This window comes from Camelina sativa, chromosome 12 (genome assembly GCF_000633955.1).
Source record: "Camelina sativa cultivar DH55 chromosome 12, Cs, whole genome shotgun sequence".
In the NCBI taxonomy this organism is placed as follows: domain Eukaryota; kingdom Viridiplantae; phylum Streptophyta; class Magnoliopsida; order Brassicales; family Brassicaceae; genus Camelina; species Camelina sativa.
The window spans coordinates 16,926,855-16,944,285 of NC_025696.1; the positions used below are offsets into that span (position 1 = coordinate 16,926,855).

General features: G+C 36.8%; 1 protein-coding gene across 2 annotated transcripts; it reads left to right on the plus strand.

The window, feature by feature from the left end:
- On the plus strand, positions 4,147-17,418 carry LOC104731985 (guanine nucleotide exchange factor SPIKE 1). 2 transcript variants are annotated; one of them, XM_010451504.2, is made up of 31 exons: positions 4,148-4,539; positions 4,643-4,805; positions 4,895-4,986; positions 5,074-5,186; positions 5,284-5,339; positions 5,436-5,533; positions 5,680-5,817; positions 6,080-6,391; positions 7,026-7,131; positions 8,028-8,209; positions 8,434-8,595; positions 8,681-8,872; positions 8,951-8,994; positions 9,274-9,343; positions 10,010-10,171; positions 10,245-10,352; positions 10,474-10,511; positions 10,844-10,988; positions 11,173-11,299; positions 11,789-11,982; positions 12,264-12,394; positions 12,618-12,693; positions 12,786-12,896; positions 13,193-13,375; positions 13,703-13,843; positions 14,051-14,224; positions 14,306-14,653; positions 14,731-15,060; positions 15,688-15,873; positions 16,011-16,985; positions 17,072-17,418. In XM_010451504.2, exons 1-31 carry the CDS (start codon positions 4,462-4,464, stop codon positions 17,324-17,326), a joined length of 5,490 nt encoding a protein of 1,829 aa, XP_010449806.1. In that variant the 5' UTR covers positions 4,148-4,461; the 3' UTR covers positions 17,327-17,418. The 2 variants fall into 2 exon arrangements, with proteins under 2 accessions (XP_010449807.1, XP_010449806.1); XM_010451505.2 differs by lacking the exons at positions 8,028-8,209; positions 8,434-8,595; positions 8,681-8,872 and adding exons at positions 7,538-7,699; positions 7,785-7,976 and having other exon boundaries at positions 4,147-4,539; positions 7,026-7,313.

Sequence of the window (17,431 nt, forward strand, 5' to 3'; positions counted from 1 at the left end):
TTGGAGCATTTCTAGCTGGGATGTGAGATTTCTTAGAACTACAAGTTCATATTCATTTAAACGAGGATCAATATGAAATCTCATCCATCAGCTTTTTGCATTTGATTTGCAGTATACATTTTGAATAGTGGTCTTTTCAACTTTTGAACAATCAGGTTCACATTCATTATATTCATTTGTTCAAAGATCCAAACTATTCTATGATTTCCCCATAGTGATGGGATCTTTATCATCCAACATGATGATATGCAAATCTTGCAATAAGCACATCTCTCATAAGATGGCTTTAACATTATTAGAGCGGAGATTCATCTCCCACATATATATATTTCATCCTCTGTGGATGATATTTTTATGCGGTGTGGAGGAGCATTTTAAAATATATATCACACACCCATAAGATTCAAAATGAGAAATATTTGATCTCCAACCATGAATACATAACATGGAAGAAATATTTCTTTATAAAATGTTGGCCTCATATATAATATTGACTACATGCAAAATTGCATGTTCCATGTTTTGACATGGAGATTAAATCACCAAGAACCATTTTGCAATCTCTTGGGGTTGCGCTATGAACGATTCATTATAGCTCATTACAAGAGTGAACATCATGGATGCTCCACTTTATCACATGCAACATATATATGTGATAAACGATAGGATATGACTTCACCAGAGTTATATCGCTCTGGGGTGTCAAATTCACCAAAGTTTATCGACTTATTATCGATGTGGGATTCCTTTAATTCTCCCCCTCGAGATGATAACTCTTGGAGGTCATTCATCTCGTACTGAATCCCACTTTAGGATCAACAACATACCGATTTGGGTCATGTGTATTATCGTAGATCCTTATAAAGATGTGGGACTAGTATTATCCCCTCTAAAGATGATGACTTTTTATGACTATTCATCTTTGACCGAATCTTATTTTTAGATCGATTATATTTGGGGTTTAATTTGGGGATTTATTAAGGAAATCAAACCATCATATATATACAATGAGCTTGTTAATCCAAAGGGATGGTGAATGGGCCAACACTATATGATTCTGGAGGCATAGCCTACTACAGAATTAAGGAGGAGGTATATAACCATCGACTCCATAAACAATAAATAGAAATTTAAATAAACTTAAATAAATTCAACATAAATTAGATGTTACCTGAAATATGAATGAAGTGCAGTGCTTACAACCTCATGAAATGTGAACGGGGACATGAAATACTTTTGAAAGAACTTTTGTTCCTCTCAACATATTCACAATGATTTTTAATATCATTGATTGACCGGGATGGCTTGACCGGTAATGTTATACTTAAAGCATAACAGAATTTCATATTTACTATTATTTTGCCATCTTTCTTTTTGCATGATATAATCATATACATGCGTGTCTCCAATATGGCTGATCTTGCGATACCATATTTATTTATAGTCTCAACATAATAATTTTACTAAGACAAAATGTCTTTGAAACTTCATGAGTTTCTTTGAGACTTCGGAGAATGCTAGACATCGATAATTATGAATCTGATGTCTTTGAAAGTCGAGAGACTAACTCACCTAGACCTTCCAATTATGTTTGCACTGTCTATGATATACTGACATATGCTTCATATATTCTCATAAGAGAAATATATTTTTGATTTTAAAGACATTTCATTGTCTTTAAATCTCATATAACACATACAGTTTTTTTTTTACCAATAAACAAAATTAAATAAACAAACATATAAATTCAGAAAATAAAATAAGAGCTATAGCCTTATATATAAGAATTTAATAGACATAACTTTTCTTTAATCGTACTTTAATCGTAGAGTAGGCAGAGCCTATCATATATAACGATCAATCTAGAAAAGACAAAGCCTTTTATTTGATCATTAATGAGGCAGAACCTCTATTTGTATAACGATCAGTCCGGAAATGACATAGCCTTATATTTGATCGTATAGAAGGCAAAACCAATCTTTCCGGAAAGGACATAGCCTTTTGTTAGATCGTGATGGAGGGGCGAAGCCTACCATATCAAATGATCAATCCAAATATTATATAGCTTTATATATGATCGTAAAGGAGGCAAAGCCTACCATATATTAAACAATTAATTTGGATATAATATAGCTATATATTTGATCGCAAAGGAGATAAAGTCTACCACTTATAACGATCAATCCAAAAATTGACATAGCTTTTATATTTGATCATATAGGAGGCATAGCCTTCCATTTTTTTAACGATCTTTCTGGAAAAGACATAGTCTTTTGTTAGATCTAGAAAGAGGCAAAACCTACCATATATAACGTTCTATATATCCGGAAAAGACATGGCTTTTATTTGATCGTGAAGGAGGCAGAGCCTACCATATATAACGATCTATCTATTCGGAAAAGACATAGCTTTTATTTGACCGTGAAGGAGGCATAGCCTACCATATATCAACGATCTATCCGGATATGATTTAGTTATATTTGATCGTAAAGGAGGCAACGCCTACAACTTATGACGATCAATCCAGAAAAGGTATAATTTCACGATGTCTATAATATTTATGTTCTATAAATATAAATCGAAACAATATAAATTTACTTACCTCGTAAAAACTCCAACGGTAAAAACATCGTGCTGATAACGTGTTATAAAATATAACGCAAATATATATAATATTATTATATTACATATGTATATGTGTATGTAATATACACTACTATAATAAAGAGAGAGACGAGAGGTAAGTAAGGAATTCTTCTCTTCTTCTTGTGTTATTACTTCTTGTCTTCATCGACCACATATATATAGTACAGTAACTTGGTGACTAAGCTAAAGTACATACAGTATATATATACAAGTAACTTGGGGACTAAGGTAAATATAGATAAGAATAAAATTACTTAGAGTAGAAGTTATGTGATGGATAATCATACTTGTTATTATCCAGTTTATAACAGTTTTCTTCTTTTAGCTCTTTCAAAGTATAATTTTTACTTTGAATCTCCAACTGTTATTGTCTTTATCTATGATGTGATGCTTTTTATAATAATAAATGTTTAATTTAAATAAATAATAATTTTATGAAAGTGTTACAAAATTTAAAGTAAAATGTGTTAGTTTGCAATTTTTATAAATAAAATGTGTTAATTGTAAAATAAAAAAGTATTTATTTGGAATATTTTCTTTAGAGGAAAAAAAATAGGGAAAACCATTGGAACAAAACTCATCTCTATTATAGAGGAAAAAATAGGGAAAACCATTGAAGATGATCTTAGCTAACATAATTTTATCCTTCTATTTTCAGTCAATTGGGCTTCCTATTCGATAAGTAAACGAGTCTAAGACAACAACATGATCGGAACAACATCCGATAAAGAAAAATACTCCCCCTGTTTCACAAAGAGTGTCATTTTGACCAATTACACACAAATTAAGAAAAACTTGAATTATACATATATGCTCCTATTTAATGAGTAATTTATCATTGAAATTTAATAGAAAAAGCTTTGGGTTAAAGGTAATTTAGAAAATTTGATGTTAAAAGTTACATTGAAAACACAAAGTGACAGTCTTTGTGAAACAAAGAAAAACTCTCAAAATGACATTCTTTATGAAACAGAGGGAGTATGAATTATCATATTGGAAACTGTCTCATACCCGAAATCAGAAAATTAAGAGACTTTCTAACTAGTCAAAAATCAAGTCGAGATAACAAAAAAACTAAAAATCTAATCCTAATATGCCTGTAGATAAGCTAGAAAAAGTTTTTTTTTTTAATTAGAAATTACAACTGAAATTTGAACCTGGTAGGTACACTATAATGACAACCCTGAACCATGGTTAGATTACTGAGATTCACTGTTAATCCCAAAGAATGTAAGTATGTAACATCAATCCTACTTTAAAACACACAGAGTGTGACAATTACATTCTTTTACTGTGTATAATAGCACTCCATTGTCTAGTACAAAACATTTTGTTCGTGTGCGGAAGATATTGTAGTCAGGTTGTTTGGTATTTGTGAGAGAATTGGTGAAATTGGTTACTTACTCCAATTCTATGTTCTTTATAAAGTTGGTTCAGATGAGGGGGGCTTCGTCTTGGTCGTCCCAATGATTGACTCTTAATTTAAAAAACAAAAAAAGGACAGTGGAGTTGGACTCTTGTTGGACTTGACGACTCCAGCTCGACTTGGAGGGCTCCCTCTCTCTTTAGTTGAGTAATCTTCACACTTTTCCCCAACTGCTTCCTCTCTCTCTCTCTCTCTCTCACGGATCTCTCTCCGTCTGCGTAAAGACAAAGATTCATCCTTTAAGCTCCACACCCCACTCAGATCTACACCACCAAAATGTACTTTTTCTAGGTTTTCACAGTAACCCAAAACCCCCCCAATTTGTTTTCCTCAGATGTTGTAGCGGACATTGTATTTAGATCTCTATCTCTTTGTCTCCGAATTCGGAAATGGAGAACAACAATCTTGGTCTTCGTTTTCGTAAGATACCTCGTCAACCTGTTGCTCTCCCTAAGCTCGATCCTTTGGTAATCCCCTTTTACCTTCCTTAATTGTCTTTTCTCTCTCTCTCTCTCTTCTTTTTCTTTTGTTAACCTGATTGATGTGTGTTTCTCTTTTTTTTTTGTTTAGCTTGATGAGAATCTGGAACAATGGCCGCATTTGAACCAATTGGTTCAATGCTATGGCACTGAATGGGTTAAAGATGTTAATAAATATGGACACTATGAAAACACTCGACCTGATACTTTCCAGAGTCAGATTTTTGAAGGACCTGACACTGATACTGAGACTGGTAAGAGTTGCATTGTTTTTTTTTTTGCCTTTTGTCAAGTTTTGTGCTTCAGTCGTCAAGTATTGTTATTTACTTTCTTGCTTCTTCAGAAATTCGTCTTGCTAGTGCTAGGAGTGCAACCATTGAAGAGGATGTAGCTAGCATTTCTGGGAGGCCTTTTTCTGATTCTGGATCCTCCAAGGTGTCTTCTTCTTCTCAATTTCATTGCTCTATTCTATTTATTTCTTCTCGTTTGGTTCTTACATTGAATTGCATGGGATTTTTGCAGCACTTTGGGCAACCTCCCCTCCCTGCTTATGAACCAGCTTTTGACTGGGAAAATGAAAGAGCTATGATATTTGGCCAGAGAACTCCTGAATCACCTGCAGCTAGCTATTCCAGGTTTTTTTGCATGTCATTTTACCTGATCTTTTTTTATGTTTGAAATCTTACTATCTTTGTCTGATTTATCCTTCTGTTCCCTCTATTACCTACACAGTGGATTGAAGATCTCGGTTAGAGTTTTGTCTCTAGCTTTTCAGTCTGGCTTAGTTGGTGAGAACACTAACTGTTTGGGGGAATGGTGTCCATGTAATTTTATTTTAGTTAGTCTAACATCTTTAAGTTCCCTTTTTCCGCCCTTCCCTGCAGAACCATTTTTTGGCTCAATTGCATTGTACAATCAAGAGAGGAAGGAGAAACTCTCTGAGGATTTTTATTTCCATATTTTGCCGACGGAAATGCAGGATGTAAGTCACTGAACAGAGCACTGGCTTAAGTTTTATCTCACTTCATTTTCGGCTTTGTCCTTCTTATGGTTATACAAAAGTTGGTTTAAGTTTTATCTCACTTTATTTTTGCTAACTTGCGCCGCCCCTTGTACATTATCTTGCAGGCTAGACTTTCTTCTGAAAATCGTGGAGTATTTTATCTAGATGCCCCATCAGCTTCTGTTTGCCTGCTTATTCAATTAGAAAAAACAGCAACAGAGGAGGGAGGCGTTACAACATCTGTCTATTCCCGTAAAGAGCCTGTAATTTCCAAAATCCTGAATTTTCCCTTACTGTCTCTAGAATCTCTTGCTCATGCCTTGGTCTTAGTGATTGTTGCTTTCAAAATTGATTTCGAGTAATTTGGAGATAGCCTGTTACTTATATTATCAGCTGTCTTTACTGCGTGTTTTGATTATATATTTTAGAGTAGTCATGGGATAGCTGGATCTTTAATATCACAATTAGTAAGTACCCTGTTATTAGTAAGTTAGTAACTAAGTTCTCTGGCCATTTGTGAATCAGGTGCACTTAACTGAGAGGGAAAAGCAAAAGTTGCAGGTCTGGTCTCGCATTATGCCTTACCGAGAGTCTTTTGCTTGGGCAGTTGTTCCACTTTTTGATAATAATATCACCACAAACACTGGTGAATCTGCTTCCCCTAGCAGTCCTCTTGCTCCCAGTATGACTGCGTCAAGTTCTCATGATGGTGCTTTTGAACCCATTGCAAAGATCACATCAGATGGAAAGCAAGGTTATTCAGGTGGAAGTTCTGTCGTAGTTGAAATATCTAATTTAAACAAAGTTAAAGAGAGCTACTCTGAAGAGTCAATTCAGGTAGGATGTTTAATTTTCGAATCTCACACAGTTTTTTATCATGTTCTTTATTTACATTTCTTTGAACTTGAGATGGTGTGGAATAGTTTTCATATACTTTGTTCAATTTGGAAATCCTATTGCGTCTGTTACTTGCTAGGTACACTATGGTTGGTTGACATGTATGTAAGCAAGTAGAGTTGCATGCACAGTCGATTGATTACATGCTTTGGTAATTTAATAGATGATATTCTTTTTGTTTCCTATTTGAATGAATTAATTTTGGTAGCATTTGACAATCAGTTCATGGGGTTTAATTCATTAATTTTGAGAAAGAGAAGTTCCTCATTTTTTCCCCCTTTCTGAAGTGTAGTTAGTAACAGGTATATTTACTAAATACATCACAAGGAAACAAAATTCGCGAGCTGTCTCTTCTTTTACTCACATGAAAAGAATTCAAATACTAATTGTTTTGGTAACTTCATCAGTCATATAACAGGAATGCTTTTTATTGATATAACAACATACTGCATATTGTTGCTTTCATCTGGAGGAAACGCATATCTAAAATCCCTATAATTCGTCTTGATCAGTTGGACTTATGACATGTCCTAATTTGCTAATTATCTAATAAATTATTATTTGATTTGTACAGGACCCCAAACGAAAGGTTCACAAACCTGTTAAAGGGGTTCTAAGACTGGAAATTGAGAAACATCGGAATGGACATGGAGACTTTGAAGATCTATCTGAAAATGGAAGTATCATTAATGACTCCCTTGATCCGACTGACCGCCTCAGTGACCTGACACTTACGAAGTGTCCCAGTTCTGGTTCTGGTGGACCCCGTAGTGGCTGTTCGAAGTGGAATTCAGAGGACGCAAAGGATGTTTCGAGAAACCTAACTAGTTCAAGTGGGACTGCTGACTTAAATTGTTATCATGTAAGCACATCAGCTTTATCATTCTTTCTACCAATTCCTTGATTTACTGCTTATAGTTTTACTTCGTCTTTAGCTCCCATCTCTTTTCATCAGCCTGTTTTCTCAATAGAGGATAAAAGTACAATAGAGATTTTCTTTGTTTCTAACTCTAGTTAGAAGCTGGAAATCTGTGTATAGTCTTTGGTATAATTTACTCGCAAATTGATATGTTTATCGTCTTCCAGGCTTTTGATTTCTGCTCTACGACAAGAAACGAGCCTTTTCAACATCTCTTCCATTGCCTTTATGTGTATCCTGTAGCTGTTACTTTAAGTCGGAAGAGGAATCCCTTTATTCGTGTAGAATTGAGAAAGGATGACACAGATGTCCGAAAACAACCACTCGAGGTAATTATTTTGATTATCACCAGTCCTGTAAACGATCTGACCTTTTTCTTGAGTCTTAATTGTTTCTTACTATTGATTTGGCTAGGCAATTTATCCAAGAGAACCTGGTGTTTCACTTCAGAAGTGGGTTCATACACAGGTTGCTGTTGGTGCTAGGGCTGCTAGCTACCATGATGAAATTAAGGTGTCTCTTCCTGCCACATGGACGCCATCACATCATCTGTTGTTCACTTTTTTTCATGTTGATCTCCAGACAAAGCTAGAAGCTCCAAGACCAGTAAGATTTACACAGAGTTGTATGCTTGTTTCTCTCTGATGAACNATGGAAGTATCATTAATGACTCCCTTGATCCGACTGACCGCCTCAGTGACCTGACACTTACGAAGTGTCCCAGTTCTGGTTCTGGCGGACCCCGTAGTGGCTGTTCGAAGTGGAATTCAGAGGACGCAAAGGATGTTTCGAGAAACCTAACTAGTTCAAGTGGGACTGCTGACTTAAATTGTTATCATGTAAGCACATCAGCTTTATCATTCTTTCTACCAATTCCTTGATTTACTGCTTATAGTTTTACTTCGTCTTTAGCTCCCATCTCTTTTCATCAGCCTGTTTTCTCAATAGAGGATAAAAGTACAATAGAGATTTTCTTTGTTTCTAACTCTAGTTAGAAGCTGGAAATCTGTGTATAGTCTTTGGTATAATTTACTCGCAAATTGATATGTTTATCGTCTTCCAGGCTTTTGATTTCTGCTCTACGACAAGAAACGAGCCTTTTCAACATCTCTTCCATTGCCTTTATGTGTATCCTGTAGCTGTTACTTTAAGTCGGAAGAGGAATCCCTTTATTCGTGTAGAATTGAGAAAGGATGACACAGATGTCCGAAAACAACCACTCGAGGTAATTATTTTGATTATCACCAGTCCTGTAAACGATCTGACCTTTTTCTTGAGTCTTATTTGTTTCTTACTATTGATTTGGCTAGGCAATTTATCCAAGAGAACCTGGTGTTTCACTTCAGAAGTGGGTTCATACACAGGTTGCTGTTGGTGCTAGGGCTGCTAGCTACCATGATGAAATTAAGGTGTCTCTTCCTGCCACATGGACGCCATCACATCATCTGTTGTTCACTTTTTTTCATGTTGATCTCCAGACAAAGCTAGAAGCTCCAAGACCAGTAAGATTTACACAGAGTTGTATGCTTGTTTCTCTCTGATGAACCTAGTCCCAGTGACTAACTATCTTTTCTTTTCAGGTAGTTGTTGGATATGCATCACTTCCATTATCTACCTATATTCAGTATGTATATGATATTCCCCATTTGGTCTCTGGAATCTTTATGTACTGCTGAAGGCTTCTCTTTTAGATTTCCTTATCACTAATTGTTAAGTGATGCGTTTTTTCATCTGTATGAGCGAAAATGCTAGTATACAAACAAAATTGAAATTTTGAAGATGCAGTATATCACTGATGTCAAACTTATCTGAACAACTAGATTGCTTAATAAGCTGGGAGAGTGTATGCCTTGATTTATTCATTTTTTTCTTGTTGCTGACAGTTTGTTGATTACTAATGCAGCTCACGGTCTGATATTTCTCTACCAGTAATGAGAGAACTGGTTCCCCACTATCTTCAGGAAACCACCAAGGTATGTTGTCATAATATGAAAGCATCAGCTTTAGATATATTTTTTGCATGTTAAGCTAGTATAACGGTTCAAATCCGCATGAATGTTTGAAATTCAAAAGTTGGGAAAGGGACTTTATGAAAAAATTTCATACATGAAAGGAAGATAAAGAACAATAGGCTAGACTGTTAAGAAGGTTCTGTAGCTGATGACTAATTAAGGGGTTGTCACCTGCAAGCATAGCAAACGTTTAAGAAATCAACAGAACTGACTAACAGGTTTTGGCGTTGTATTAATCTAGGCTGTAGCTTCTGACATTACAATAAGGATTTAACTTAGGTAGCTCTAAACTTTCCATCCTCAGAAAATTACCATTGTGCATATCCTTCAAGAGGTCGACGAAGAATGCAAGGGTGGTTGTAGATCATCTCACTGTGGCATCTATTGCTGGAAATGTACATAATTACTGCATAGTGCTGGAGAACTGTGTATAATTTGGTATTATATCCTAGTAATGTTGGTTGGTGCACATGATAATTAGTTCTAGTTCTCAACTTTGGTATAACTAGTGAGATAATTCTATATTAGGTACTCAAGCTAGGAATTGTGTAATAATATTCTTATATATTGATCAAAGCAACATTACTTCAAACATTATTTTACAATTATACTCTTTGACAATTACAGGAGAGGTTGGATTATTTGGAAGATGGCAAGACTATTTTTAAGTTGCGACTGAGACTTTGTTCATCTCTTTATCCAACCAATGAACGTGTCAGGGATTTCTGTCTAGAGTATGATAGACATACCCTCCGGACAAACCCTCCCTGGGGTTCAGAACTGTTGCAGGTATCCACAGGAACTCTGTCTCATTTGATTTATTTTCTCCACTGGTATTTTAACATGTTCTTTTTCTCTTAAGGCAATAAACAGTTTGAAGCACGTTGATTCTACTGCCTTGCTTCAGTTTCTTTACCCAATTCTTAACATGCTCCTTCATCTTATTGGCAATGGTGGAGAAACTCTTCAGGTTTGTTTGAAATCTTCTAGTTCCTTTATCATGATTTTTTTACCATTCTTGACTCGTATTTCTGTCCATGTGACTATTTCGCACATCATTTAACAATCAAGTTTTTTTCAACTTGCTTCAGGTTGCAGCATTCAGAGCCATGGTGGATATTTTAACTCGGTATGCATTTCTTAGTGTTAAGCTTAGCTAGGTTTAATCTAGAACAAATAGTAAATTTGTAAAGGGCTTGTCTAGTAGGATATATAATCGGCTCCAAATGAAAATTTAACCCAAAGGATTAGGGGAAACTATTATTAGAACATTTATACAACAAGGGTTAGATTTAGCTAAATGACCAAAGAATGTTATGTCACAATGTCATTGGTCTTGAACTTTGGATGGTCTATTATCAGAATATCATTAGAGTTGCAAATAATGTGTCTAACTGGACGCTGGTAAATGTATTACAAGCACACGAACCCTTGTTCTTACTAGATCTTTCAATTTGGTAGGGTGCAGCAGGTGTCGTTTGATGATGCTGACCGAAATCGGTTTCTGGTCACCTATGTTGATTATTCTTTTGATGATTTTGGAGGCAATCAACCTCCAGTTTATCCTGGATTAGCAACTGTATGGGGAAGTTTAGCTAGAAGCAAGGTACAAATCGCCCATGTTGTCTGGATGAAATTACTAGCTTATCTTTGTTCTAATGTGATATACATTTTCATTATACTTTTCACCAAAGTTGAGCAATCTCCATGTTACCTATTCGTTCTGCTATCTGCTGCGAAATTTCTTAGTTATTTCGCTTTTGGTTGATGAACACTTACTGACCTTACAGGCTAAAGGTTACCGGGTTGGACCTGTATATGACGACGTATTATCGATGGCGTGGTTTTTCCTTGAGTTGATTGTTAAATCAATGGCATTGGAGCAGGCACGTCTCTATGATCACAATCTACCTTCAGGTATTATTGGGATATCCAGTTTCCATTTTCCCAAAAAATTTTCATTGTCAAGTGGACATGCAATATTGTTTTAGGTATTGGTCTCTCCCCATCACAATAAAAAATTGGATGATTAAATTTAACGAAGAACCTGATGACCTGTAATATGAGTGTTGTTTTGAACTTAATGGCCACGAACTCAAGTAATTATTTGAACTTAAATGACGCATATGTTGACATAAAAGAAAAAATCGTTAGAGTTGCCCTCTGTTTTATATTCTCAACAAATTATAAATGTATATAACTCGAATACAAGTTCCAATAATAATCACTTATCATGCCACAATGTAGTATGCTTATTTAGTGATTATAATTACAAAATACATTGTGGCCTTAGATTAATCATGGTCTATCTATTGCCCTACCCTTGTGCGTTAACTAGTTTCAGTGTGTAATTCAGGTATTATACGGTTACCAAGTAATGTGCTCAATTTTTCTTCTCTATCATAGGCGAGGATGTTCCACCCATGCAGCTCAAAGAAAGTGTATTCCGATGTATCATGCAATTGTTTGATTGCCTTTTAACTGAAGTACATGAACGTTGTAAAAAGGGCTTAAGCTTGGCAAAACGTCTGAACAGCAGTTTGGCCTTCTTCTGTTATGATCTTTTATATATCATTGAGCCCTGCCAAGTCTATGAACTGGTATGTTTTTGTTTTGTATCTTTCAGATTATCATTCGTGGCAGCAACGGTTTGCATTACTAATTGGTTGATCATGTGCATCTGTATGGTTTTCAGGTGTGGAAATTGTATGCTAATATTGTTCATGAAAAAATTCTTTAATTCAAAAACGTTTATTATCTTTCTACTGATTTTGGGACATATTTTGCCATCGGTAGTCAGTAGTTTAGAACATGGGAATAATTTATCCTTCATATAGTTTTGATAGTGATAACTGTTACACGTCCTTCTCACTCTCAACAGGTATCATTATACATGGACAAGTTTTCTGGTGTTTGTCAATCCGTTCTACACGAATGCAAGCTCACGTTTTTGCAAATTATCTCCGACCATGATCTTTTTGTAGAAATGCCTGGCAGAGACCCATCAGACAGGTACTCCCCCCTAGATACCCGTTAAACAGTTTTGCATTGTCAAACATTTGTATTTTTTTTAGCACACTTGAGAACATGAAATAAAACATAAAGAGGCTACTTCTGCAGTAAGCATATGAAGTCTTGAAAAGATGCAGTAAACTGAACTACAGTCTTCCATCTTCTTTTTTGTGTGTTGCATCATGATTTTTTTTACTCAGCTAACTCTATTTGTATGTTCTAGGAATTATTTATCATCCATATTAATACAAGAGTTATTTCTCTCCCTGGATCATGATGAGCTGCCTCTGCGGGCGAAGGTACTTCTGATTCTAAATGTCTGTACGTATAAGATACATATCATGTAAGAATTTTACATTGTGAATCGTTTCCTTTTTTGGTATCCTTTCAGGGAGCAAGAATTTTAGTGATCCTCTTGTGCAAACATGAGTTTGATGCGCGGTACCAGAAAGCCGAAGATAAGCTGTACATTGCACAACTATATTTTCCTTTCGTCGGGCAGGTATGTTACAGTGGCTTAATAAAAAAAATGCATAAATTCTTTCATCCACTTCTGCTTTGAAAAGTTTTGTGGTCAATGGTTATTTTCCAAGGCTAAAAAGCAGCCCAAAAGCTTGTGTAATTCCCTCAATAATCGTGTCATAAGCATCCATTATTACAGGAACATTAGAAATGTGTTAGGAGTTAAATGGTGTGGCAACCTTTTGATTGATTGCTTTGTTTATAGTTTATACAATTATAGTTAAGGTCAGCGGAGAAATTTTTCTGACATTTAATGTTGTTTTCTTCCTTTTGCAGATTTTAGATGAAATGCCTGTATTTTATAACCTAAATGCTACTGAAAAGCGTGAGGTTTTAATTGGTGTGCTGCAAATTGTTCGTAATCTGGATGACACATCACTTGTCAAGGCATGGCAGCAGAGCATCGCTCGTACTAGATTGTATTTCAAACTCATGGAAGAATGCCTCATACTTTTCGAGGTTCCTTTCCACAACCATTTCTTAAAATTTGGGAAAAGGCTCAACTATTTTATGAAGCCAAAGGAAATTTTCTATCCATAGAAATATGGATACTGGTGGTCGGTTATTATATAACTTATCTACCATTCTCCTTTTTTCCTTTTTTGGGAGAAAATTTGATTTCAGCTAGTTGTGCGGATGTGATAGAATGATTTGGGGACTGCTACAGCCTAGTAGAACTTAGATTTGATGTATTACCCAAAAACATTTGTATTTGTAGTCCACTTACTGTTCGAGTCCTAACGTCCTATGGTGATTTGATAATGTTGAATTAAAATAAAATTTCAGCACAAGAAGGCTGACAGCATCCTCGGAGGCAACAATTCTCGTGGGCCTATTAGTGAAGGAGCTGGATCACCAAAGTACTCCGAGCGACTTTCTCCTGCTATCAACAATTATCTGTCAGAAGCTTCTCGCCAAGAAGTCAGGGTGAGTTGCTAAATTTATCCTGTATGTTTGTTCCTCTCTTCTACTTTTTGGTATAAAGTATAAACCTACAAGTTCACCTAGAGTTCCATAACATTGTTGCTTTCTTTTGGTGGGCTTCTCAAAACTAAGTTAGAAAGTCCGGCACTTTTTACTTATTTTATTTTAAACCTAAGGACTGCTCAAATGCCTTCTGAATGTTTACTGCAGCTAGAGGGAACACCTGATAATGGGTACCTGTGGCAGAGAGTTAATTCTCAGTTGGCCTCCCCTAGCCAACCTTATTCTCTAAGAGAAGCTTTAGCGCAAGCACAATCGTCGCGGATTGGAGCTTCAGCCCAGGCACTAAGAGAATCGTTGCACCCTATTTTGAGGCAAAAACTGGTATAGTTTATGTTCCCTTCATACCTCCTGAATGTTACTCATAATACTTGCTCGCATACTAACTGCATTCACTCTCACCAGGAACTTTGGGAAGAGAATGTAAGTGCCACAGTTAGCCTCCAGGTTTTGGAGATCACTGAGAAATTTTCATCAATGGCAGCCTCTCACAATATTGCGACGGACTATGGCAAATTGGACTGCGTTACTACAATATTGACGAGTTTCTTCTCTCGAAACCAGTCACTAGCCTTCTGGAAAGCCTTCTTTCCAATTTTCAACAGAATCTTTGATCTTCATGGGGCTACACTAATGGCCAGGGAAAATGATCGCTTCTTAAAACAGATAGCCTTCCATCTTCTCCGGCTTGCTGTTTACCGCAATGACAGTGTCAGGAAAAGGGCTGTTATTGGTCTTCAAATATTAGTTAAGGTGAGACATCTAGATTCCTGTAAAGACTTATCTGTTTCTTGCGAGCTGGTATGATATCAATTGCTTTGTTCTTGCAGAGCTCGCTATACTTTATGCAGACTGCTAGGCTCAGGGCTTTGCTGACAATTACACTGTCAGAACTCATGTCGGATGTCCAAGTGACTCATATGAAAACAGATAATACATTAGAAGAGAGTGGAGAGGCACGGCGGCTTCAACAGTCATTAAGCGAAATGGCTGATGAAGCTAAGAGTGTCAATTTGTTGAGGGAGTGTGGTCTTCCTGATGATACACTGTTGATAATTCCCGAGAAATTTACTGAGAACCGCTGGTCATGGGATGAAGTGAAACATCTTTCTGACAGCCTTGTTCTTGCTCTTGATGCCAGCCTCGGGCATGCCCTTTTGGTATGGTTTATAATCGACTTGGTATTTCGTAAAGATATTTTTTCTGGTGTCAGTGAGGGAAGATATGTCTTCTGCTCGTCTGTCTTGATTGCTAAATTGATCCTTGCCTTTTTATGTGGTGGAAGTGTCATGTTTTTTACTCCTCGTCAACACCTATTTTTAGTATTTTCATCGAATTGCTAGGTATATAAGATAACACAGGATCTAATTTCTATGTGGAAGTTGGAGATTGACACTGATGAAAGTGTGTCCGAGTACATCTGTATTTTCCTGTCATGATTGTGTGCTCTCATCACATATAGGGAGATACTTTTACGCTTATAGAGAGTTGATTCATGTCCCTCCCTTCTCTTTCCTGATATTTCCTGAACTTTTAACTTGGAAAGTTTAGGTGAGTACAAATATTACTGTGAATGACTGTTTTGCCATCACTGGTCTAAATTATCACAGACCGGCTTGCCAAACTTACACAAGTTTGCTAATCCTGTTTTGTGGCATCACTTCCATGTTTGCACCATTTCCTATTTCGTTTCTTCTTTGTTCCTTTCGTGATGAAGAAAAACTATTAGACTCAACCAGTCTGTAAGTCATTCTGTACTTTTCCAATTGAAAATTCTGTTATTACAGGGATCTGTGATGGCTATGGATCGATATGCTGCGGCTGAGAGCTTCTACAAACTTGGAATGGCATTTGCTCCTGTTCCTGATCTTCACATAATGTGGTTGCTGCATTTATGTGATGCCCACCAGGAAATGCAGTCTTGGGCTGAAGCTGCACAGTGTGCTGTCGCGGTTGCAGGTGTTATAATGCAGGTAATAATAATATATAAATCTAGTATGTGATTTAGATGTGCAGTGGATCATCTCTGCAGTATGGTTCATTCTAGTCTTCCCGTCCACTAAATACTACTTCCAGAACTTATGTGCATGTTTTGGTTTTCGCCTTGTAGGCCTTGGTGGCTAGAAATGATGGTGTGTGGAGCAAGGATCATGTGTCTTCCTTGCGTAAGATTTGCCCTATGGTAAGTGGCGAGTTTACAACAGAGGCATCTGCAGCTGAAGTCGAGGGTTATGGTGCTTCAAAGCTAACAGTTGACTCCGCCGTCAAGTATCTACAGCTTGCTAATAAGCTTTTCTCTCAAGCTGAGCTCTACCATTTTTGTGCCAGCATTTTGGAACTTGTTATTCCAGTTTACAAGAGCAGGAAGGCTTATGGGCAGTTGGCTAAGTGTCACACTTTACTTACCAATATATACGAGTCTATTCTTGACCAAGAATCAAACCCAATCCCATTTATCGATGCTACATATTACCGGGTGGGATTTTACGGGGAAAAGTTTGGGAAGTTGGACAGGAAAGAATATGTATATCGAGAACCACGAGATGTGCGGCTAGGGGATATAATGGAAAAGCTGAGCCATATTTATGAATCAAGAATGGACAGCAACCATATTCTGCACATTATACCAGATTCGAGACAAGTGAAGGCAGAAGAATTGCAGGCAGGAGCGTGCTACCTGCAAATTACGGCTGTTGATGCAGTGATGGAAGATGAGGATCTTGGGAGCAGAAGAGAGAGGATATTTTCTCTCTCGACTGGAAGTGTTCGCGCACGAGTGTTTGATCGCTTCTTGTTTGACACACCATTTACAAAAAATGGTAAGACACAAGGAGGATTAGAAGATCAATGGAAGAGAAGAACAGTGCTGCAGACGGAGGGTTCATTCCCTGCCCTTGTGAATAGGCTGTTGGTTACCAAGTCTGAATCCCTTGAATTCTCGCCAGTGGAGAATGCGATCGGAATGATTGAAACGCGGACCACTGCTCTGAGAAATGAGCTAGAGGAGCCTCGTAGCTCAGATGGGGATCACCTACCACGGCTTCAAAGTCTGCAGAGGATTCTCCAAGGAAGTGTTGCAGTACAGGTGGGTTTTGTCCCATAATATCTGTAATAGATTGTGTTGTAAAACGTAGAAATGTTTATCATACGTCTTTCTATGAAAATATGCAGGTGAACAGTGGGGTGTTGAGCGTGTGCACAGCTTTCTTATCAGGAGAGCCCGCAACTAGACTGCGTTCGCAGGAACTGCAGCAACTGATAGCGGCACTGCTTGAATTCATGGCAGTATGTAAGCGAGCCATTAGGGTTCACTTTAGATTAATTGGGGAAGAAGATCAGGAATTCCATACGCAGCTTGTCAATGGATTTCAGTCTCTCACCGCAGAACTCTCACATTACATTCCTGCTATCTTGTCCGAACTTTAGATTCTTTGTCAGGCTTTTTTTTTTTTTTTTGCTATGAGTTTTGTGCTTTTTCTTCCACTATTTGGTTTGGCTATATGTTTGTCATTTTCTTATTTCTTTCTTTGA